The sequence below is a fragment of the Rhea pennata genome, chromosome 15 (genome assembly GCF_028389875.1).
Source record: "Rhea pennata isolate bPtePen1 chromosome 15, bPtePen1.pri, whole genome shotgun sequence".
Classification (NCBI taxonomy): domain Eukaryota; kingdom Metazoa; phylum Chordata; class Aves; order Rheiformes; family Rheidae; genus Rhea; species Rhea pennata.
Window position 1 is genome coordinate 9130396 of NC_084677.1, and position 24328 is coordinate 9154723.

The window sequence follows — 24328 nt, forward strand, 5'->3', positions numbered from 1 at the left end:
ATATTGCAAGCCTGGAACTCACCTACCTTAAGAAAAATCCAATCCAATCAAAAAAAAAACAAGAAAACAAACAAACAAACAAACAAAAAAAAACTTAGGTGCATGATGTGGCTTAAACTGTAATCTTATAAATTCCTGTAGTGGAACAACTACCAATGTAGTATACCACTGGAGCATAAGAGGAGTAGAAAATGAGAAAGAGGATTATCTTGTTACTGTCAAACAATCTCCAGTATAAAAAGACATTGTAAATTAGGTGGAGAACGATTGTTGCAATAAAGCCCTTTAACAGTCTTCTTCCTGATTAACATCTATAAAGTTTGTTACTATACAACCAATTATGCAAGACAATGTTTAACTTCTCAATCATTTCAACAACAGGTAGTATAATACTTTGCTTGTCTGAATATCCTTTATAAACATCTGTGACTGCATTTAAAATGTTAGTTAATTAGACTATATCACGTCTGCAGTTTATTTACTCTGAGCTTAGGTTCAGAACATCCTTCAAAAACCTCTCTGATCTACCAAGAATTAAAATTATTCTGTTCTTCGTTCCCCTCATAGAACATTCAACTAACATATACGTTGCTTGAAAGCAAAGTATCAAAATTCTGCATGAGTAGGTTTCTCCAGATACCAAAAAGTCTAACATCACACACACAGCCCTCCAGTAAACAGGCATTACTTAAAATGAAAGATAGATGTCTCTTCCTCTTGCTGTCCACCGCTACAAAGTAATGACCTCAGAATTTTCTTTTTTTATCTTCATAATTCCATTCAAAGTAGACTCCTTCTATCCCAGTAGGGACAGAATTTGTCCTACTTAAACTATTCTGCCCCTGAATCTTAAAAGTACTATTGGGCTGGAGGAGGTGGACAGAGGGGAAAAAACATACACATACACACAAAGCCTGTAATAATACATGATGCTGGAAAAAAGAAAAAAAAAAGTGCAAGTGTAATGTAGCTCTTTGCTAGCTATGCTTCACAATGCTTATTTATCTATTCACAGCAGATTTTCAGAAATATCCTTCAGAGATTTTGAACTCTTACTCAAACTGTGCAGTTATGTAATGTAACATGCATGGTTCTGTTAGTCAAATAACTGTGATGTGTACAAATTCAGCTGAAGATGCAAACTATGCAAAACACTAGTAGATGACACTAGAAGCAAACCCAGTACCAAGTAGGCTCTAACTCAATTTGACTACCATCCTTAATGCCACAGCAGGCTTTATTATTTTTAAACAATTAAATTCTTTCTCTTCACTTAATTCTATACCTCTTTTTAGTTAAAATAATTAAAGCTTTTAAAAATAACTATGTGATGACGCTTTGTGCCAGATGAGGTGCCACTTTTATTTTTCAAGTATAAAACAAAATTCAAATGGAAGTCACAAAGATGGGTCACCTGAAAAGATTCAGGCCCTGATTTGCACAAGGCTAGTACTAGCTCGAATTCACTGAAGAGCTGCAGTTTTGCATACAAATACTGACTCTTAAAAACATCAGAATTATATATGCATACATATAGTGTTCAAATCTAAAGCATTTTAGAATGCTTCTCTTTCCATAGTTTGAACAGTTTCACTCTTACTCTCATTTTCCATAATGCTAATTAACAGTTTTCCCATAAGCACTTTTTTTCTTGCCTCTCTTTCCATGAGAAGTCTTTTAATATTATTTTCTTCTTCCACAAAGATCAGAACAAAACAGAAAAATGCAATTGAAGCATGCTCACTTTCATTTTTGTTTGGTTTCATTTTCACAAACGAATGTTATTCATAAAATTGTATAGCACTTAGCTATTCCAGGTACTTCCTCAGATTTTACTAGTTTTGGCAACAAATCTCACTACTTATTAAATCAGGATGGAAGAAAAACCCTAAAAATCTGGTTCACAGCTGGAGACAAGATAACACTCTCAGATTTGAAGATGACATATCCATTACTGAAGTTATATGAGTAGACCCATGAAAAGGATTTTCTTAAGCACCTTCCCATTTAAAGAACCTGTCCACGTGTTTTGAGTGTGTTAAGTGCCACTTATCCTGTCACTCTTAAAAGTCTGTTGTCTATGAATATTCCTTCCTGCATCTCACAGTACAACTCCCTATTACAGCCCTTTCAAGTGGCTCTGCTTTCTCTATTACTAAAGTTTCTGAGACAAAGTTCTGCTCAGGAACACTTAATACTCATGCAAAACTTTTACATATTTCCCCCCACATAAACTTTAAGAATTTCTGGATTTAGTACACCCACACACACTACTTCATCATAACACTGAGGTCAGAAGAGAAGAGGACACAAGAGTGAAAACATATTCCATGACTGACACATGCTCTTCAGGACAGAGTCAGACAAAGAGCAACCATACACCTCAACACTGTAAGGGATCACTTCTTAACTAATCATGCTTCTCACTGCTGTCACTAACTGTATTTTAAGTCCACGATTCATAATGACCTGTTTTAAGCTCTTGGTCATTTATATTCTCGGGATATTGACTGCACTTCTGCACAACAGACGCAGTGGAGACGAGCATCATTTCTGTTTTGAGCTAGCCTCCCGCTCAGGACAAGGCCTTAGGATTTAAGATGAGGTAAAACTCCCTTTCTGGAGGGCCTAGGCCCACGAAAGGAGGAGGAGGAGCAGGGGGCAGTGATGAGGTGCTGAGCCGACCCCCGCACCGCGAGGCGGGCGAGGCCGAAGCCTCCCGTGTCCGGTGGTCGCGGCAGCCCCGCTCCGTGCGGGGACACAAGTGGGGGGAAGGGGCCGCAGCCCCGCCGCTAGCCGGGCCGGGCCGGGCCGGGCCGGGCCGCGGGAGCGCGGCAGAGCGGACATGGGCCCCAGGGCGAGCTCCGCCCGCTGCCAGCCCCGACCGCGCCGCGGCGGCTGAGAGGGCCCCGCTCGAGCTCTCACTCACCACTCATGGTGGCCGCCAGCCCCGCACCCGCCGTCCGCCGGGCCCGCTCCCTCCTCCCGCTGAGGCGGCCCCAAGCCGGGCCAGTCACCTCGCACGCTCCACCCCGGAACCCGGCAGACCGCCCGGAAGATAAACACGACCCCGCGCCGCCGCTCGGGCACGCCGCGTCTGCTCCGCGCGGCGGCCGCTTCACACGGGCCCCCTCACAGCGCGCGCGCGCTCCCCTCAGGCGGGGGGCGCCGAGCGCGCGCGCGCTCCCCTCAGGCGGGGGGCGCCGAGCGCGCGCGCTCCCCTCAGGCGCGCGGCGGCGGCGGCGCCAACCGTCGGCGCAGCGCGCGGGGGCCGCCCCGCCCCCTCCCTCCCCTCCCTTCCCCTCGCCGCCGCGGCCCGCGGGCTCGGGGGTGCGCGGAGATGCGCGCTGGGCTGCGACTCGGCGCGCTCCGCCAGGCGCGGAGTCCCCCGGCCAGGCTGGGCGGCGGGGCGCTCCGTTAGCGGCGCGGAAAGGCGGACATCCGCGCCTGTGTCAAGGCCCCGACGGGAGGTTAAGAAACGCTGCGCGAGTCAAAGATGAGGAAGCTTTAGACAGTCTTGGCTTTTTTTATACTGTCACCTAGGGGTACTGTGTAACCTACATGTCCTGAAAGAGTTCAAAAAAAAACACTACAAAAATTGTGAAACCTCTGATTTAAAAATAAATAATAATAGTAACATTCTTAAGTTTTGTGGACTCATCATAAGAGATCGTGTTTCTGTTCTGTATTTACACAGTGTATGAGCAACAGGTCATAACCTTTCCTTGAGAATTAATCAGTAAAATAAAATTTAAAAGAGTTACATAAGGCCCTCTCGGCACTTTCTGCTGCGTGGGCCAGGGCCACATAGTGAACTCAGAACTGGCCAACAGCAGCTTTGTGGCCTGCTTACGAAGGATGCTGTGATACTGAGGTTTCACAGACTTCACATCTTAATTTCATTAACTTACATCTCTTTAATTCATCCAGATGTAAAGTTCTCTAAAAACAGGAAGATTGTTGGCATGTCTGTTGTGGTTGTGGTTGTCCTTGCGGAGTGTATGCAGCATTCACCTGAAACTGCAGCTGCTTGTCATGCTTAACAACAGGAATAGCCAAATACTAGGAAAATATATGGCTCTTTTGGAGACAAGGTGAGGGAAATACATTCCTAATTTTAGGCCACACAATAGCCTAGCATGACAATATCTAGTCAGCAATACTCATGCAAATAACAAGTGTAAATAAAAAATAAAAAAAAAGCAAAAAGAAATCATTACAGAACACAGTCTAAAAAGTACTTGGTAGTGAAAGGAAAGTCTCTACCACCAGGAGAAACATTGGCATTACATATTTAGCGCTCTACAGCACCGCAGTCTCCCTTAGTGTGACCCAGAGATACCATCTGAGCAGGGAGGGACTCCATATTCCCCATATTCTCCAAGCTCTCCATTCTCCATCATCAGAACATTCCTGTTTCAAGCATCATCATGATGTTTATTATGAAATACATATTCAAAAAATTGTTTATTGATGAGTTCTGTATATATCCAGCTACTCAAGTAGGTAAGTAAATGTAAGTATACTAAGTAAATACACTCTCTAAAGACAGAAAGACCCATCCTACATAGAGACTTCCAAAAAATTACTAATTCCAGTAACTAGCTTGGTACCTGACAATACTGTAGAAATACTTGACCAAAAATATACTAGAATTAGAAATAGTATGACAGTATCAATGGAAGTTCAATGCAAGAATGATAAGCATGATGTACTAGGCTTCTCCACTGACTGGAAATAACTAATTTATTATTATGTAGTAAAATATACTTCTCTCATAGTTACCCTGCACCAAGAATATAGTTGCAATAATCAAAAGATTTTGTGGTAACTAGAACAGCAGCTCCTTCTTCTGTAGCCGGTAATGGAAATGAAGTTTCACAGCCAGTCTGAGGTTTTACCAAGCCACAGTCACTGCAAGTGCATTCCTCCACCGAATACATTAATGTTTCGCTTTGAAGTGAATGTCTGATTCCATTCGTGTTCACACTGCTTTCAGTATTAACCTTGAGAATATCATTCAGCTCCACAGAAGAGTCTGTAAATACACAGAAGTTAATTTAGTACATGTCATGCTATGCTAGACATACAGTTATTAGGGATCTATATTTCATTATGTTCTCAACTGCTCCTAGCCTTAGTGAAAGTTTTAGGAGGTAGTTATGTATCTTTTGATTTATGAAAATGTTCCCCCCTATACCTCAGATTTGGCACTGAACTAATCTAATACATACTTTCTCATCACTTATTATTTATTGGCTGAACAATACTTTCTTTCCTACAAATACTAGTATTTGTAAAATGTAAAAATAACTCAATTTGTACAATTTCACAAAATATATCACATATGGTTGTCAGAGGCTAGAAGATTAAGTATCTTCTTTATTTAATTTAATGCCTTACAAGCTGGGAAGCTAATACTAAATGTATATCCTACATAGAATTCTTTTTGCATTCAATAGAAAGAAAATCAAATCCTTATAAAGATCATTGATAATGAGGATTCATAAATGATTTCCCAAACACTAGCAAGTAAGCCAGATGTAAACATATAATGAAGTACAATCCTGACATGATCCAGATTACTCCTTTAACAAGTTACCCATCTGGAAAATTTACTCCCTAATAACTTCATAGGGATTATTTGTAGAGTAACATAGAATCTAAAGACAACTCTGAGAATCTGGAATATAAAATTTATGCAAAATTTACACAGCTAAAACGTACAATGATCTAAAAGTATCGGATAAAGAATTATATTTATTCACCTGTATTTTTCAGTTTTTCTTTTAGTTGCTTTAGGTGTTTCCATTTAAACAAGACCATTAAGAGGAACAGAGTGAGCATTAAAATTACTCCTATGCCCAAACAAATCCAAAGAACTCCACCTGAATCAGTACCTTATGAAATAAAAGAGATACTTAATTGTTTACAGTGAACATAATGTAATAGACTGTAAATACATGCCCAGTACATAAAACTTATATAACGAAGGAGCACTTTCTCTTTCCATGAAGGGACAGCTTGAGAGTTTAAAAATTTTACTCTTCTTAATACAGTTAATACTCATAGAGGATACATGATACATGTCTTTATTATTGCTGAGCCAATATACTTATTCTGATAAGTATCTAACATGTTTGTCAGGTCTAACATGTAAGTTATTATATATAAAATACAACATGAAAATGCCCAGCATAGTCACAAAATATTACAGAAATACTACTTACTCTTATCACAGTACTTCTCACATGGCCGTGGTGGCGTACCAGCACATCGGAGATGACAAGGCTTACAAGATAGCAATAAACTATCGAAGTACTCATTTTTGGGGCACTGTGCCATCAGAGTTAGTAATTATGGAAGTCTGGAAAGCCACAGAAACGGTAGAAGAGTGAGGACCATCTACAAAGGGCTTTTCAGTTCTTACTTCCAGCAGCTCTAAGAACTGCTAGCAACAGCAGCTAGATATTGATCAGAGCTCTACAACATAGTATCTTATTAAATAAAAGCCATTTCACCTTGAGGCCCCCGAAGAATTACCGCTCGTTTTCTGGCAATTCAAGGTTGTAGAAAGACTGACCAGCTGCACAAAGATACTTCTCAATTTAAATTTTGTTTGAAACAGAGAATGGTTATTTATAGAAGACATTTCTCGAGCAGGTGCTAAACATTGCAAACTGTAGGAAAGCAGGAGGATCCTCAAACAGGAGTCTATAATAACAGTTCTTGTCTTTAGAATTTTGCTTTCTTTTTTTTCCAAGATGATGGGCAACAGTAACTATGTTTTCCTGTAATATGCAAACTATTCAATGTTTACTTTTCATTCTTTCTGTTCAAGTCCTGACACGAAGGGAAATACGATGAAAAAATAGAGGCCGGAGACACAGCAGTAAAAAGATAAGACCAATTCAGTTTCTGTGTTTGCCACTGACTCATTCTGCAACTTCAGATGACTTCCTTTGTACCTGTTTCCTTGTATGTGCAATAATATGTAGAATGCATAATCATGAAAGAATTACTTTTTTTTAAACGATTTTAAATGAGATACTGCAAGATTACAAGTTCAACAATTACTTTGTTATTGTATTGTATAAAATATGTCTAAAAACCTTCATTTAGAACTTAGAGTAACATTAAGCCAAAACCTGGAGATTCAGTTACTGGGATATTGCTCATGAATTCCAGATTAGCCCCATTTATCTATAGTGCGATAGGTTTTGTTTGGCATTTTTGCTTTGTTCTTTTCTGATTTATATGGTTGGTTGTTCTTTGCCTATAATAGTGATTTTATGAGAAATTTAATAAGTTCACATTCTAATCGTGAAACAAGAGCTATACAAATATTTTAGAATTTTGATCCAAAAGCATTAACTGCATGTTTCCCTGTACTTTTACATAATGCAGAATTATCACTGTGCTAAAACTGTGCTATCCAGCATGGATAGAGAAGTGGGCCATACGATTCATTCGTGTGGTAGAGCATACACGACACTCCATTCCCAGCTACATGATGGAACATACTGAGCACGCATAGATTAGTCTATGTATATGCAGTGAGTGTAATACCTCTGAAAGCGCATTCTGTCTTCTCCCAAGAAAAAGAGGCCCTAATAACAGACTGCCACAAAGAAAATAATGTACATCAACTACTTTATTTTGTCTTTTTAATCCAATTGAATTTTAAATAAGAAGTTAATCAGTAATATCTAACAAGCTACAATACAAGCATCAATTTCACTGCGACAGATAATTAGAATTATAGGCTCGATTATAATCAAGTTTCTCCTTTACATCAAGTTAATTGCCTTTTTGACTATAGAAAGAGAAGATAAAAACACTGTCTTAAAAAAAATCATAATTTCAGACTATATTACTATTTATGAGACTTATTTTTCTATGAAATTCACCAGATAGGAATATAGAAGCAAACTGTTTTTAGTGGAATAGTCTAATAAAACAGTCTGTAACCTACTCCACTAGAGTGAACTGCATATTGTGGCTTCTGCACTTGTTTCCATATGCCAGGTGCACAGCTGTAAGTTTTCTATTATGGGCTTTTCTCTCTATTCAAGCTTAATGAAGACATACACAGGAACTGACAAAACTGGTTTATCTATGAAGAAAGAAGAGGTAAACAGATAAAGACTGTAGATTATACAGAAAATGTCACCAGGATGTCAATGCTCATGCGGAAGTTGTAAGAACTAGTTTTGGTTTACTTCTTGCTTCTCAAGAAGCATCTCCCATGGACTCACTGATTTTAGGGGAGGTTGTCCTTTACTGTTCAGAAGTCAGTCTTTATAAACTGACCAGATGTGGTCGTCTCATCACAGTTGCACTTACAATCTCAAAGCTGTGGCAAAGCAAAGTGACACTAGCATCTGTTTCCTTATCTATGTTTTAACCAAAAGAACCAAATTAAGTATTCATATTATATTTAGAGAATGTGTGTAATAGTAGGAGTCCCTGGAGTTTAAATTCTATACAAAGAGATTTCCTGACCTGAGGCACTCCTACAAAATGTACATACAATGTCTTGTCTAACTGAAGGGAGCATATGAGTTTGCATTAATAAGGCTTTAAGCTTCAGCCTAAATGCTATCCTTAAGATGTTTTTCTACAACATGAGCCTAAATAAAGTGAGAGAAGAGAATACAAGAGGCATAGAAAGACTGCATAGTCCCACAAGCTTAAGAATACTTTTTCACATTCATGCTGTAGGCAAAGACACCTAAGTTAGCAGTAGAATATCATTCATTTGCTTGATGGAGCACCATCTGGCACCTTATGCATGGAGTAAGTTGAATTTTTGCTCTGATGAAGCTGCTCGGCCTTTTTAATTATGGAGAGGACAATCACATTCTCAACTATGATCTGAAAAAAGCAGATATTCATGAAGATATTGTCATGGTAGCCACAGCTAAGATAAGAGAATTTTAGGATATACAAGTTGGGTCCAATGCTTTAATCTTTTATCTTGTAATTCCATGGACTTCACTGAAGTGCTCTGTAATTTAACTTAAATAGAGTATATTCCTGTGCTGCAATTTTCCATTGTTCTTGTACTTTTAAATTAATTATCTGTAACTTGTATGACACCCCTAATTAGTCTAGAAAGAAAACAGTTGACTAATTCTACACTAGTTTTCTGCAGCTGGCTCCAACACTATACTACACCTGTAAGACCACATCCTGTAGACTTTACTGTAGTAGAATTCCTTATGAAATCAACAGCTCTCAAATTACAAAACTTTCAACCAATCACACCTGTTGAATGCTTGTAACATTATTTTAGTGGTATTGGGAAATTATATGTGCACTATAACAGATGAATGAACCAGTTCCTTAACCACAGTTTCACTTTTTTTCATGGTTGTACAAGGGTTGAGGGAAGATTATCTTTGTTTCAGCTGCTTTTCTTACTTGTCTTGCCTCATTTTATTATGTACACTAATGACATTGGCTTTACTTTGTTTTGATTTGTGATTGAATTGTTTAGGTATGTTTATTTTGAACATTTGCAAAGTAATTTTGCTAAGTAGGCAGGTTTATAGCATTTTGGTACTAATTCAGAGCTCCAGAAAGAAGAGGAAGTTCAGATTGATATTGGTGAATATTGGAGATAGCAGAATGCTGTTTCTGAATAGCATATGGAAATCCCAAGTGGGCAATACAAATAATGCTGTTATGTTTGAATAATTATAATTGATAAACTTTTTAAAATACCATGTTGTTACTATTAAAAAAAATCGAAATGCTTGCTAGTGATAAATTTGGTTAAAATTATGGCCACCTTCAGAATTTTTTTTAAACAGAAAAGCAATTTTTTGAGACATACCTATGACTTCTCCCATATTTACCCACATTCTGTACCACTGGCCAAAGACTAAAACAGCAATCCTTAGTACTCCAGAAGTCAAGCATGTAGAAGTGTCTTCACTGTTCTCATAAAAATAGGCCTAAAACAAAAATGCACACAGATACTTATAAGGTACCTTCAGGAGGTATCTGCTGAAGAAGATAGCTTTATATGGAAAACATTAGTCTAACTTCGCTACATATCTGTGTGGGTAGTATTTATCTCCTTAGCAGGAACAATACAAAGTAACTTTATTAAAATTTATGAAGTGCTTTCAATTAAAGTTATTTAAAGAAAGCTTTTTCTAAGTAACGTAGTTACTTAGAAAGTTTCAATGAAAAGCTGTACTTATTACTGTACTGTATCCTACAACTGATATGTATTTTCTATAGTGCAGTACTGTTCATTAAAATTGTGAAGTATGAGCTTTATGAAAAAGCTGTTAATCTAAAGCAAAGAAAAAGAATGGGTATGTGTGCTGCTTACAGTATTGCTTCTCTATGCCCACCATTGTTATGTACAAAAGGACTTCAACATTACAGGGAAAAAATTATTGAAGGCGTCAATACTACCACTATTTAATTTAATACTAGGGAGCAAGAATGTTTTCTCTACTGTAGTTGATGCAGACATGACTTTATCCCCGAAACTTAAAAATTTAACTTCTGAAATGTAAAGCAATACTTTCAAAGAACCTTCTGAAAGACAACTAGTTTTAATAGCTCTGATTCTTCTGAGGTTCAAAAAGAAGTCTGAATTCAAATTTCAGGCTTCTGTACTCTATTAAAGCAAATAAAAATACAAAATCATTGATAATTTACAGAATGTGCTAATATGCAACAGATATTATCAGTCCTTTCTAGAAAAGCAGATGGTTCTCAAAACCCAGGTCAGGAATTTTTTAAACAAATATCTTAGACAATTCATGTAAGTCTGAGGTAGCCTGAATTACATAAACTCAATGGTCTGAATCTGTTTAGGATGTCCTGATGAAATAGAGTTACAAGTTCATGATCCGGACTTATGTATGCCTTTCCGGGTCATAATTTCTTTCGGGGATACCTAAAAGGAACAAAATTGCCATTTTAGTGGTGTGTAAGTTACTTCTAAACGTGAATGATTAAATCAACATCATTTTCCTCAGGCAGAGTAAGAAGTTAGTATCTGCGTAAAAGAATCTGAAGTCCCAGTATGTGAATCCATAGCTGCTGCTATTACTGAGACTGTCACTAGTGATAAAAAAACAGTAATGGAAAGGTGATGGAAGTATGTAGATACTGGTAAGTTTGTAAACTTGTATCGCCTCTGGACAATGCACACTCTTCCCATTTCCATAACTTTCTGTGCTTGTTTTCACAGTTGATGGTAGTTTGGAAGAAATTACTTACAGCAAATAACCTTTTTTTTTTTTTTTTTTTTTTTTGGGGGGGGGGGGGGGATTGGAAATTCTCAAGCCATACAGTAAATCAATGGTGTTAGGTGGAACATTTTTAAGATGCTCAGTTGATGCTACACAAGTAGCTTCACCTTGGGGCAGAGATGCTTCCTGCTAGATGTAACCCAAATACAGAGCTTCTAAGAAAACTATTAAAGACAGGAACATTATCCTGTAAGATTTGACATTACTTTTTGAGACAGCAAACAATTATTGAAGGCAAGTACAGGATAAAACACTTTCCATAAATTGTCCAAAGTGCAACTTATAACAAGTTAAGGGGCAATAAAATTCCTAGAAGATCATTCCAAATGTTACTATATCAATGTTTCTTTTTTAAAAAAATCAGTGATTTCTACTGTCTTTTTGACTATTTTATCCTCATTCCTTATTGTATCACCATATTTCTTTAAAATAGCTTTTAATTCTGTCACTCCCTACAGAGTACTTTGATAGAATATTTCCTCTGAACTTTTTTCTTTTTAGCTTAAACCAGTCAAGCTTACCCAATTCCTTTTCATATAATATCCTATTATAGCTATATGTCACTTTTCTTTTAATCTGTTCTAGTTTGTATGCATCTTGTGAACATGGGTGATCGGACTTGCATGAAATATTCCAATATTTGAGTCTCATACAGTGGCACCCCTATGTTGCAGTTTCTTATGGAAGTATCTCTCTTGATACATACAAGACTGCATTTTACTTTTTTCATAATTATGTCACATTTATACCTCAAAAGTTACATGTTGATCATTCAGTACACCACATGTACTGCTTCGCTTCACTAGTCTCCCATTTCAGCTAACGAGCTTCCTGCTTATGGCACAAATTCGCATTCTTTAACTCAAAAAGGTTGGATTCTGAGCAAATAAAAATTTCATCCTGTTTGTATTCAATCTTAAAAGGAGCATACACTTCTTTCTATATAATACTGCAATTCTCTCTTTATTGATAATACCTTTAACTTTAATTCATAAATTTCACTAGCCTATTCCTCCTTCTTGTGATATCATTAACAAAAATATTAAGTAAATTCCTACATCAACCCTTGAAGAACTCCTTTAGTCTCCTCCTCAATACAAAAAGTAGTTTGCTGAGTGGTTACTATATGTCTTCATTGGTTATTCCATCAGTGTCAATTGCTTTACATTTTGCTATTAAATTCTTTCCTCTGTTTTCTTAGTCTAGAAGTGGGATTGTTTTTGTTTACTGGCAATGGCTTTTGTTTATTCTGCAAAAACTTCTCTCTCCAAAACAGCATGATGTCATTCTACCTTCATACATCTGCTGTATGATACACAGATCTGTTAATACTGTGATTACCCAAATAATTTGTTGTTAAAATGTAATGAGCTGTATTCTAAATCAGGCTATTTTGGCACAAAGCTGATTCGCCTCTAATTAGACTGTAGATGAGGTTACATGCTACAACTAAGCTGATTAAGTATCTTGGGCTAGTGAAATGGGTGGTCCTGCTCTTCACTCTTCAATCCTCTAAATACAAGGAAAGGCTCTGGTGCTTATCTGATCACATGGTATACCGTTTCAATTTGTTAATCCACTCGAAATCAGCTCAGCCAAAAAAAGTAGTAATCTCTCTGATGGATTGACAAGTATGGTCACGTGGACAGCAGAAGGTTGGAAGCACAAACCCTGAACTGGGAAGAAGATGGAGAAGTGTGAATATCCCTCCATTTTCAGGGCAACAAACACTTACTGCATAACCACATCCTGTCAATTGTTTACTGATTGTCTTCCAAAGAACCAGAAACATTTTAAGTTTGTAGCCAAACACCAAAATAGGTATGTTTCACTAAACAATTCATACCATTTTATTTATTAAGGCCTGAGGAAAAGGTCAGACTTAGCATAGGACAAAGATAAACAGCTGATTATCTAGTAGGGATGTGAAACTAAGTCCACTATAGAAGCACAAGTTTGGTAAACTAACACACTCTTGTCTCTAAGGAAAAAGTCCTATCAACTTTAAGTACAGTACAAATGGATGTGTCCGATCATTATATGTGGCATAAAAGATTCTGTGTCAGATATATTGACACTCTCTATAATCAACTGCCTGGAAAAAGTTTTCCTTTGTGTCTAGTTAGAGTTCAAACACATCTCTCTTAAGACAGAGAAGCGAATACAAAGAAGTCTGATCTTTGCGATCAAATCACAGAAGATCTCCCCTTAAGTAAAGAACTAAACCTAGCTTATTTCATCAGCAATATTCTGGAGAATATTGCTGTCTCTTATAGCTAGAACTTTCTCCTAGGGTCAGACTACTAATTCCCAAAGCTTATGGCTTTTAGACAAAACCTAAATCTTATGATAGATGCGACCCAAAATGCAATACCTTGATTATTAAGCAAGATAGTTATCAAACATAAGAAACTGGGGAGCAATGATAATAATTCATATAAACTACTACCATAGAAGTCAATCTTTTCTCATTAGCTATATAAAGATTTACTGATGTATGTAATAGCAACTCAGAGGTGACATGTAGTACAAAAAAACTGTGAGGAATTACAACTGTCATGCCCTGTTGCCTTTCTTTTCTACACAATCTAACATTCAAAAGTCCTACTTTTTAGGGGTCCAAAATCACATGTAGAATCAGATGATCTTGGTGAGCAGTAATTTCCAGTGACAGACATTGATACACAAGCAAAAACATTGTATTTCAAAGTCTTGTCCTGTGGTTCACTTGCTATTTTCACTGACTATATGAGATTTCCCCAGAACCTCTAAAGATAAAATTTAGTATAAATTGTACAACCTCCTCATGAAAATAAAAATTCAATTAAACCCTCCATGTATAAACAAACAGAATTTCTTATAAAAAGAGTCCTGAATTACTATAGATGGAAGCTTCCCATCTGGAGAACGGTTTCGATACTATGTTCTTTGGGGGACCATTTCTTACCTGCTCATGCCTCTGAAAAGCACACGGCAAACATTTATTTTCAAAGCAGAAATTAATCCAACACAATTGTTTCTCAATTCACCAAAATACTATGCTGTTCATTCTCAAAAAGAAGTGTCAAATTGTGCCAGAGAAAGCTAACTCTTTAAAAAAAGAATTAGGTGCAATACTCAGAAAAAGTATTTGATGGTAATTATGTAGATGTTTGATGGCATTTGCAATAAATACATTTGGAAAAATGATGTGCTATCTTAACAAGGTTGTTGTGCAACCTACATTTATTAGTACTTTTGATAGAAGAATGTTAATATTAGAAATTCATCCCTTTTTTGCACGTTGTTGGGAGAAGTGCATTCTAACAACTGGCTTGTATTGTAACAGCTAGTAACTCACTTCACCCAACCAGTGAAATTAAGAATAAATTCATTAAATGACATTAAAATAAAGGTACTGCTACCTAGAAACTGCAGTTATACAATAATTTATATATTATAATGCCCTGCATAATACTTATTAACTCTTTTAAAACATATATTATTTTGTCAGAGGTGGACTGTGCACAAAAAAGAAGTGTCCAAGATTATTGTTGTTCAGACATTCATTATTCTCCTCCAGTGACAGTTACCTTTAGAGAAAAGTAAATATACGTCTATTTTACTAATTAAGTTTTTTCTCAGTTTTGGGATTTATAGGGCATGTATTGGCCATTCACATAGGGTTACATGTTTATACTAACAAATTATTTCTTCTTGTCACTTGGCTTTGCTACAAAGAATAACAGAAGTTAGTACAGCTATAAGAAAAATTAAGAGGAGAAAAAAGAAAGGATTAGTCAAAAATAATAATCAATCATTTACCTGCAAATCCATAAAGTCCCGTCAGGGAGGTATTTCTGGACTATATTACTGTAACTGAAGTTCAAAGACTTCCCAATATATACTCCAAGAATAACATAATTCAGCTGGCCTGGTGGAATTACATTTGACATATGCATTTGATACCTATTGAGATGAACATGAAATAAAATTAAGCTAAAAAGTATCAACTGTAGAAACAACAGAAAAGAAAAAAGTTATTCAGATTTGCTTCTAAAAGGTTTCAGACTGACTCAAGAGTGACACCCAGTGACAATTTATAATGGCCAACGTGAAATCTTTGTTCTCACAATGTAATTATCAACAGCTGAGAACTCTCTGAACTTCCTGCCTACATGTGGAAGCAGTGAAGTATCTATGGGTTATCTAGAACACTAATTTTAGCATTTGGTAATTTCTACTAAGGTATCAAAGTACTGCACAAGATTTCAAAAAAATCAAATAATTTTTACTCTTCAATATGGCAGAAGGAGTTAAGGTAAGTAAGAGCACAACACGTATCAAGAGGTAATATTCTGGAGCTGTACACACACACCACTTTTAAAACCTATCATATAAGCAGAAGACCTAGGGAGGCAGGATTCATTGGCAGAACATGGGCCTACCAAGCAAGGAGCATTTCCTGCCATGAAGCAAAGTTTTATTATAGTTCTCTATTGACATCTGGAGAAGCCTAATACTGCCAGAAATCACTATCAGTGGCCATTTTAGTTCATTATGTATGTCAAATTGGTTTTATTTATGTGACAGAAATTAGTCACTTGAAAAAGGTGAGAAATTGATTAGATAGTTTAAAAAGAAGCTATTGTGAATTTCAACACTGAAACAATAAAATGAAAATTCTGAATGAAAAACCCAAGAAAGTAATACTATTATGTCAATAATTAAAACTGAAGCTTGAAATTCATCTCCCTCAGAACATCAGCTCAAGGTCTATTTAGTGCACACAACTTTAACAACAAAGCTTTGTTTTGACATTGCTTTGGGATTTCTCTGCTCATGCTTGTGCCAGCTTTTTTGTCCAACTGTATTTCAGAAATTCTGCTAGCATAATTACCCAACATTTATCAAGAGAACGAGCATTTTCTGCTAGGACTATTACATTCCCATCACAAAAAACATAAGCTGACAAAGAAATTCTTCTGGCTGTATAGTTGCTTCCACATTGGCAATTTTGTGCTGCCACAGCTCTTTTGGGTAGCGCACATAATTCTTTGTTTCACTCGCTTAGGCAACTCATCTATGCTTTCAGATCTTATTAGTACAGGCTTGGTCTGAGTCTTCTCTCAATTCTCCAGAGATATTTATAGGAAAAAAAAAAATCCAGAGAAAGAAGTCCTTTCTAAATCTCCTTATCACAGCAATCCTACAAAGTTGTGAAGTAAATGTGCATGCAAAAAGATCTTTACCAATTTTTCTTCCCAAAGGTTACTGCACTTCCAGAAGTCTCACAAGGTACAGGAGTGTTACAGACACTTACCTCCTAGAAAGTCTTAAAATCACCTGAAGCACTTATTTTCAGAAATCATGTTGTTTTAAGCGACTCTATGACTGGGATGGGATGAGCTGTTTTAGGAATGGGGCATGCACTGTTAATAAACAAACGGAGGGGTTATTAAAGGATTCATCATGTTCACTAACTTTTACATGCTACAAAGAACAATATTCATTTTAAGCACAAGACTGCTTAATGTTATTAAGGCATTAGACAAAATCAATGACAGTGTTCATGTTTGTTTGGTTCAGCACATTTTTATTGGACCACTGCTTTGAAAAGAGTGATGTTGTTGTTTGCAATGTTGCTACATCTGGTATTTCCAGAAAAGATTAAAGAATAAAACAACTGGAGAAAGAAATGATTCTTAAAAAATAGTCATTAAAATAACAACAGTACAGACATTGTCAACTGAATGTCAGAAAATTTTTGTATTTCTTACTATGCCCAAAGCTTACTTTTGCTAGGAACTAAGCACAGAAAAGCAAATCTTAAAAGACTATAAACTCTTTGGGAAACGAAGACCATCTTTTCATTTGTCTGATGTGCCACATATGCCCACATAGTTATAAAACTACTGGGGCCAATGCATAAAACATCTCTAACGAACAAAATGCTCCCTCAATTGGAATTTTGGGGCATTAGGAAGTGGAAAAGAACACATGAAAATCCTATATGGAATTAGTTTTCTCTTTCCACTTCTCTGGGGACAGACAAACAGCATGTAAAACTTCCCATATGAAACATAAGTGTGATAAAACTCTTACCACATGTGTGAGAAAGGAGGTCTAGCCTAAAAACATTATGGAACCCAGCAGTGGACATGGCAATGCTCAGCTTCTCCATGCGAGGAAATCACTGCAGTAAGATAGGGTGCAAATTAATAGCATGCTACATGCCCTGCATTAACACCCTATATGAGTATTTTCAGTGCACACTAAGATCAACATTTTCATTATCTCACAAAAATATTCCTTACACAGTCTAAAAAAACTGTATCAGGTATAGCTGAAGAATTCTAGCTGACAGTAGGGACTTGCCTTATGTCTTTGTGTTAGATTTGAAACCCTACTTTAAACGTTACTCACCTTTTCTGCATTTCTTGCCTCTATATCAAGCTAAAAGACCAATAATTTGATGGTATCCTAAACTGCCAACTGTCTCCATTATTTATCTCTTGCTAGAACAACACTAGCCTACAGCCAGTGGAAAAAATCCTGCTGAGGATATGGCACTTAATAGTTATCATTGTTGTTCAGGCAACTCAACATCCCAAACCCTCAGATTCTTCAACTTGTTTCAGCTTGCAGAGAGACAAAATATCCTCTATTTCTATTTGTCATTACCAGAGAACCTACCCATCTTATGCGTATAATGTTTACTCTCTACACCCAAGTTTATGAATGAAAGCAAATTTACAAAACAAAGCAGAAGGTTAATTTTCTAATCACAATCTTGCTAACAAGGTAACAAAAAGAAAGCATTTGAACAAAAGAACATTTGAAGACTGTCTGGATTGTACTTAACAGGATTTATTTTCAGCTGCTTCAGTATCTTAACTAGCTTGATTCTTCCTTCCACCAATCCTACACCTGGCTTGCATATCTCTAAGACCACATAGTCTCTCCCTTTCTTCAAAAGAGATTCCCCCATCACTAACATTTTCAGTTCCTAACACAGTCATTGTATCTGTAGTTAAAGTGATCTCATTCTTCCCTTCCTTGGATGTGCATTCTTTGCTCAGTACATTCCTTCTACATTAAGTAATCCTTCTGCTATTTACAGCATTTTCAACTGTCATAAATTTTACAAATTATGTATACAGTCTTCACCATGTATACACCTAAACTTTGTTTATTTTGAGCTTTGATAGCAAAAATCTCATACATAACAAAGAGTTTTGATAAGAAAACTGTTCAACTAAACCACCTTCCACCCCCTACTGTTTATGAATTTGGAGGCTTATGGTATCAAAACCAGAGAAGAAATTCTAAGGAATAAACTTTTATGGTTGCACATTGAAAGAGAAGCACCTTGAACAAAGGACTGTCTAGCATCCAACTTACAGAGTTATTTTTCAAATCTAAACCACAAGGTAACTAAGCATTAAGTTGCATTGCCGAGAACTTCGAGCCCCTAAAGCCACCTGATAAAAAGGGATGGCATCTATACAGAAAGACCTTTCAGTCTTTATTTCTAGAGAATATACATTATACATACAGAAAGAGTATAATATATATAGGAGTATAATCAAGAGAAAGAAGGGCTGAGTCTAAATAGAGGAATGAGATACACCTGGGCACCTTTGAGGATTATGAGTTGAGCACAGGGAATATTTGAGAGTTTGGTGTGGAGATCTATGTATTTCTTTTGCCATCTAAAATAAAAAATACTTAATTTCATACTCTTTATGCAGTATGTGTTTTAATTGTTCCAAGAGAAAGGCTTTAACTCCAGATTAGAGAGCTTGAAAAAAGGAGTATTCATCACTCAATCCACAATGAAATGTGTAAGAGCTAAGTAGCTAAGCTCTTTTAAGGATGCCCACTTGATAGCATGAAGCAATTCTACACTGGAAAGTAGGAGAGCGTTTGTGCTATGGCACTATGTTAGGAAAGCCAGAGAAGAACATTTGAATCTCTTCTAAACACACTGCTTAAAAGGCAGGCTTACTGTAAAGGTGACACAAATGTTGCAATCATGTGAACATCCAGCGGAGGGAGAGTAATAGGCCTGAAATAGCATTTATTAAAAAGAAGGGTTAAAACAACAAAGAAGCAGTGAAAAGAAAATGTTTCCAGGTCAAGATATCTTAGTTTGGAACACAAATGGTCTTGTGCAAATATCAGAGCCTCTTGATAATTTGTTTATGTTTCCAAGAACACCAACAAAATTTAGGGTAGACTCAACTCTTAAAAAGAGCCACCATACAGAAACACAGTATGTTCTTGTCTCTAGTTCTCCACTATATCTCCAAAGACTACCCAAAAATAGAATTTGACAGTTTAATATTATTGTCTTATAATCAAATGATGTAATCTCCTGCCATACACCTAACCAAACTTAAATTTGTTCAGTATTTTCAATCCTGTCTCAAGCCTCATTAATACCTTGAAAGTTAATTCTTAAATGGTCTTTCTTCAAGAGAGGTATATCATTTGTACACACAGTCCTGATCCTCACCTTCCAAAAAAGCTTCCTGGAATCGTCTAACTCCACCTGTTTCTTCTAAGCAATGATAAGCTTATTTTCTAGAATGTCTTTTTGAGATTGTTCCTTCACATTTACTTAAGATAACAGTATGCTTCTAAAATAGCAGTTTTATAGCTGAGTAGTTCCCTAAGTTTTTCTTCTTTTAATGTTAATAACTAACCTAACATCCTTTGTCTTTCCTTCCTGCTAGATAAATAACTTGTTTGTTTAGCTTTATTTTTAGGGACTCATTCTGACCTCAAAGCAGTTCTAAGCTCTTTTAACTACACAACTTCCTGCTCCTCCCAATCCCAGCCAAATATTTTTTCCCCCTCTTTGCAACAGCTCAGGAACTTACCTGATCTCAATGTAAACTGAGTCAGTTTACTAATGCCTTAGTCCCAAGAAACATTTCCCTTCCTCCTTTCTGCTATTTAGGGAATTTAATGAGCTTACTGCTCATTGCCAGCCCTTGTTGGTGGTGAACTGTTAACTTGTTTCAAGCCTTCTGGTGAAATAAATTTTTTTGTTTTCTCCCTCAGTTTACATAATTAAAATATGGGTATGTCATAGGTATATCTGCTAGGGCGTTCAGTGCTTGTAGAACCTTGAACAAAGGGTACCACTAGAATACAGAATACTGCTTCTTATAAGATACAAATGAGGACCTCCATTTCACTGCTATAGGATTAAATCATCTCAGGCTGAAAACTAGGGTTGAAGTTACTTGAGATGGTTTAAGTTATTAATGGCTTGCTGTCACTAAAAAAGAAGTCCTGTTCCCCATGCTTACTTTATAGCAGCTCTGGCATTTGTCAGACACTTCTCGGAGTTGATTCATGTCAATAACCTTGGGTGGGGGGGAGTAGGTAGTTCTTTAGCTAAATTAATGAGATAAACTGACTCAGCAAAGTCAAACAAAAGTCTAACAAGAACGAGGAGGCAGGCAGTGCAAGGACAGATAGAACTGAGACGGTGGGGGGAAAAGGCTTAAACTTTCACAGGATCTCTCCCTTTGACAGACAGATGTTAGATCAGCTTACTGTTTCATGTAATTTTGTCCTAGGGTTCAACTTTCTGCTTAACCAGAATTATTTATGATTTTGGATAACTCATCATATTTAGATACCTAGGTGTCCACAATTATGAGCAGAATTAGGTGCTGAAATATGGCTTAGGTATCCAAAACCTCTAGGAACTAGGCTTCAGTTTCTTTGCATTCCAGTCCTCACTTGTTAATCCAGAGGTGGTCCAGCCTCTTCTCCTCTAAGCAGTGCTCTGATCAGTCATGATAAATCAGTCACAATGCAACGATGGATATATTTGGGTGGTTCTCAGTGAGAAAATCTATTTAGTATTTATTAAATGAAGAGGTAGCATTAACTCTTCATTTTGATGCAAGGAGATTTAAACAAAAAAAGCTTTTATAATGCTTTAAAATCTCAAGAGAACATCACCACTTACATTCCAGTAGACATTTTGCTAGTAAAATTACCACAATTCCACTTAGGTTTTGTTTTGAGTACCAGCTGTTCACCTAAGTGTAAAAATAAATTATTAGCTCAGTTAAAAAAAAATAGTGTTTGAGTTTACACAATTCCTATGTGCAACACAGCCTGCAAAACAGGTTTGTACACTCTAAAGGACATCTGGCGTCTTCTAGAACTCTGACTAATTGTTTACATCCTACTGAGTACACAGGGAATAAGTATCTGTCAAGGAATGGAGGAATATCTGACAACACCAGTCATTTTTCCTGGTGAAATTGGTGGCAGTACATACTTCCATATCTCTGATCAAACATATCCAAAAAAAAAAAAAAAAAAGGTTACAGTACAGACTTCAGTACTTGGGGAATTGGCAGAATGAAGCTCCATTTCAAAAAAAATTTTTTGAAAGCCTTTTTAAGGAATACCAACATACAATTTAGCATTCCTTAAATGTTCTGTGTGTAGGTAATCTTAAAACAAAAATCTTAATTACAGTAAAAATATTGCACTTGCCTGCAGATAAGCCTTTCTTGACATATAAGCTGTGTCAAGGCTCAAACAAAAAAACAAACTTGTGTTGTATTCATCATGAACTAGATGATGAGCCACTAATGCTCATAATGACAGGAAAATTGTACAATAACAAGCTCCTGTGTTGTCAGCACAACTCATGAAGGTTTGTCTCCACTGGATTTTTATCAATTATTCAACAACATTAATTCATGCACTCTGTTTTTGCTCTTATCGTGTTACCACTACGTAAGACAGTTTTTGCTTCTGCCTGATCTTAAGTGAAATTATTAGTGTAGATCTTGCTCCTCTATCCAGCTGTTGATTTCCACAAAAATTGAAAGAATTTAATTACCTTTGCAATTTTTATCTTTTCTGAAATTCAATAAAACTAGCCAATGTTTTCAAAGGTTAGAAAAAGACTTATGGACAGAAAAAAAAGAATAAAAGTAATTGCAAAAGCCTTGTTTTCTTACAAAATGAAATGCATCAAATACCTACTAGTCAACAAATAACACCTGAGAGGCAACAGTTAGTTTTTAAAAAAACAACAAAACCAGTCTACTTTAGTGATAAGTAGCAAGTACATTCTTGAGGTGTTCCTTATGATATTAGCAGCTTAGGAAATTTCTTACTTCTGTAGCTTTCATTTTAATTCCTTTCTCCATTCCCCTATCAGGAAAGGAAAGCATCACATCCTACCCTGCTCCCATCCCAGCCTTCAGTAAAGAGTGGGATTGAATGACTATTTTAAAAAAGGAGAAACATGATCACCACACCTTCATCAAAATTCTGTCTTTTTTGGAAGTGTTGTTGCTGAATGTCTTTAAAAATCCTTTTCTCTACCAGATACTGCCAAGACTTCTTCATAGTTTCACAAAATTCTAAACAGGACAACAGTAAAACAGATCAGAATCTCCTTAATTACACTCCTAATTCCAAACGATTGAGGCCCAGACGATATATGCCTGACAACTGGAAAGGAGCACTGCAAAGAGAAATAATCCTTTCACAAGGTCTTTGAAACTCATATTCTTTAGATTCCGGTAGGGATAAACTCTTGGTGCTTGAAGGAAAGACTTCCACTTAGCAGATAAGTATATAATCTGACAGTGGTGTTGATGAGGTTGGGGTTGTTTTTTTTAAGCTTTTGTAAGTGCTATCTTGTACAACAGTGTTCTCTCTGAATATGGCCACTTGGAAGTACCTTTTCCATTACCACATGTGCGCTACCTGCCAGGTAGAACATTTTGCTTGTCAAGGACATACATGCTGCCACTGCTGAACTGTGTCCAGAAACCACCTGAGGCTCAAGTCAGCTGCATAAATGCCACTTCAGGAAGGTCTGCAAGCAAAATTACTGTGGGTTTTGTACCAAATGAAGATTTTTCTATTTTAATCTTAAGCCTTTCTACTTTCAAAATAACTCTCTAACTTGCCTCAAAGTGTCCTAAAATAAATGCCATAGGTGATTGAGTCCTTACATGTAAGCACTCTAAGAAACCCTTTCCTTGTGCACTCACTGAGTTCTCCACAGCCACATTTAACCTGCCAAGATGAAACGCAGCTGCAGCATCTGGCCCATGAACCAAAATCTACTTTGTTCCTCCCCTTCTCCTCCAACTTTATTTAACTTCCAACATTTTTTTTTTTGAGAGGAAATCTTATTGCATCTAGCTTAACTGAAGCCCCGTCCTCTTTTTTTTTTTTTCAAGATAAATGATATGCTGGAAGTACAGTGTACAAAAGCCAAAATCCCGATTTTTAACATATCCTGTCAATTTATGTCTGCATTCGCACAGAAACGTTATTATAAAGCGCATATCGCTCTCAAACTAAGACGTGTACCAGAGGTGCCGTCCCTGTATTTTCATTCTGAACCTACGTTTCTTGGAACTAACTTTGCGTCCGGAAAAGGTACCACGAGCCTGCGCTCACCCGCCTGCAGGAGCCAGGTCCGCCAGGGGGAAAGTCCAGCTGGGCGGGAGGAGCCGTTGGCGGGGGCGGGAGGAGCCGTTGGCGGGCGGTAGCGGCGCTCGGCGCGGGCCTCCCGTTGCTCGTCTCGGGCGCGGCGGCGGCCTGGCCCCTGCGGGACGGGCTGGCCCCTGGCAGCGCCCGCGTCACGCCCATCTCCGCGGCGAGGCGGCGTCGCGCCCGGTCGGCGTGCCGTCCGCATCCGTGCGGGGCCGGCGGGACCCTCCTGCGACAGGGCCGCGCGGGGCACTGCGGACCACCTCAGCACTCACGCACACACACGCGCCTCTGCGAACTACGTTTCCCAGAGTCCTCTGGGGCGGCAAGCGCGCGTCGACTCGGCGAACGCTGAGCCGGGCCTGCTGGGACTGGTAGTTCCCATCCGCCGGGGACATTCGCGCCAACTACATCTCCCATCTCCTCCCCCCTCCTCCCCCCCCCCCCCCCCCCCCCCCCCGGAAAGTGGGGGCAGCGGCTGCGGAAACGAATGGGGCGCGCAAAGGCTGGTGGGAGCTGTAGTTTTTTCGCGCGCAGGCGATGCGGGCAACTACGTTTCCCATCTC

At 37.7% G+C, this 24328-nt stretch overlaps 2 protein-coding genes across 9 annotated transcripts in view; both read right to left on the bottom strand.

Annotated features, from left to right (window-relative positions):
• SNX29 (sorting nexin 29) overlaps window positions 1–2992 on the bottom strand; it is a 138235-nt gene extending 135243 nt beyond the window's left edge. For both annotated transcript variants that reach the window (XM_062588537.1, XM_062588538.1), the window contains exon 1: window positions 2930–2992. In XM_062588537.1, the coding sequence (XP_062444521.1) occupies window positions 2930–2936 (7 nt within the window). In that variant the 5' untranslated portion in view covers window positions 2937–2992. The remainder of the gene's footprint in view (window positions 1–2929) is intronic.
• Window positions 2993–4454: 1462 nt separating this feature from the next.
• TNFRSF17 (TNF receptor superfamily member 17) lies at window positions 4455–24032 on the bottom strand. 7 transcript variants are annotated; one of them, XR_009959959.1, is made up of 7 exons: window positions 23730–24032; window positions 17367–17457; window positions 16585–16693; window positions 15087–15230; window positions 12842–12958; window positions 9842–9962; window positions 7652–8877 (listed from the first exon to the last, which is right to left on the bottom strand). XR_009959959.1 is itself a non-coding variant. In XM_062588089.1 (4 exons), exons 2-4 carry the CDS (start codon window positions 6343–6345, stop codon window positions 4782–4784), a joined length of 504 nt encoding a protein of 167 aa, XP_062444073.1. In that variant the 5' UTR covers window positions 6346–6367; window positions 9842–10102; the 3' UTR covers window positions 4455–4781. The 7 variants fall into 7 exon arrangements, 5 of the variants coding, with proteins under 5 accessions (XP_062444073.1, XP_062444077.1, XP_062444076.1 ...); XR_009959958.1 differs by having other exon boundaries at window positions 7649–9962; XM_062588089.1 differs by lacking the exons at window positions 7652–8877; window positions 12842–12958; window positions 15087–15230; ... (1 more) ...; window positions 17367–17457; window positions 23730–24032 and adding exons at window positions 4455–5038; window positions 5769–5900; window positions 6231–6367 and having other exon boundaries at window positions 9842–10102.
• Window positions 24033–24328: the final 296 nt, after the last annotated feature.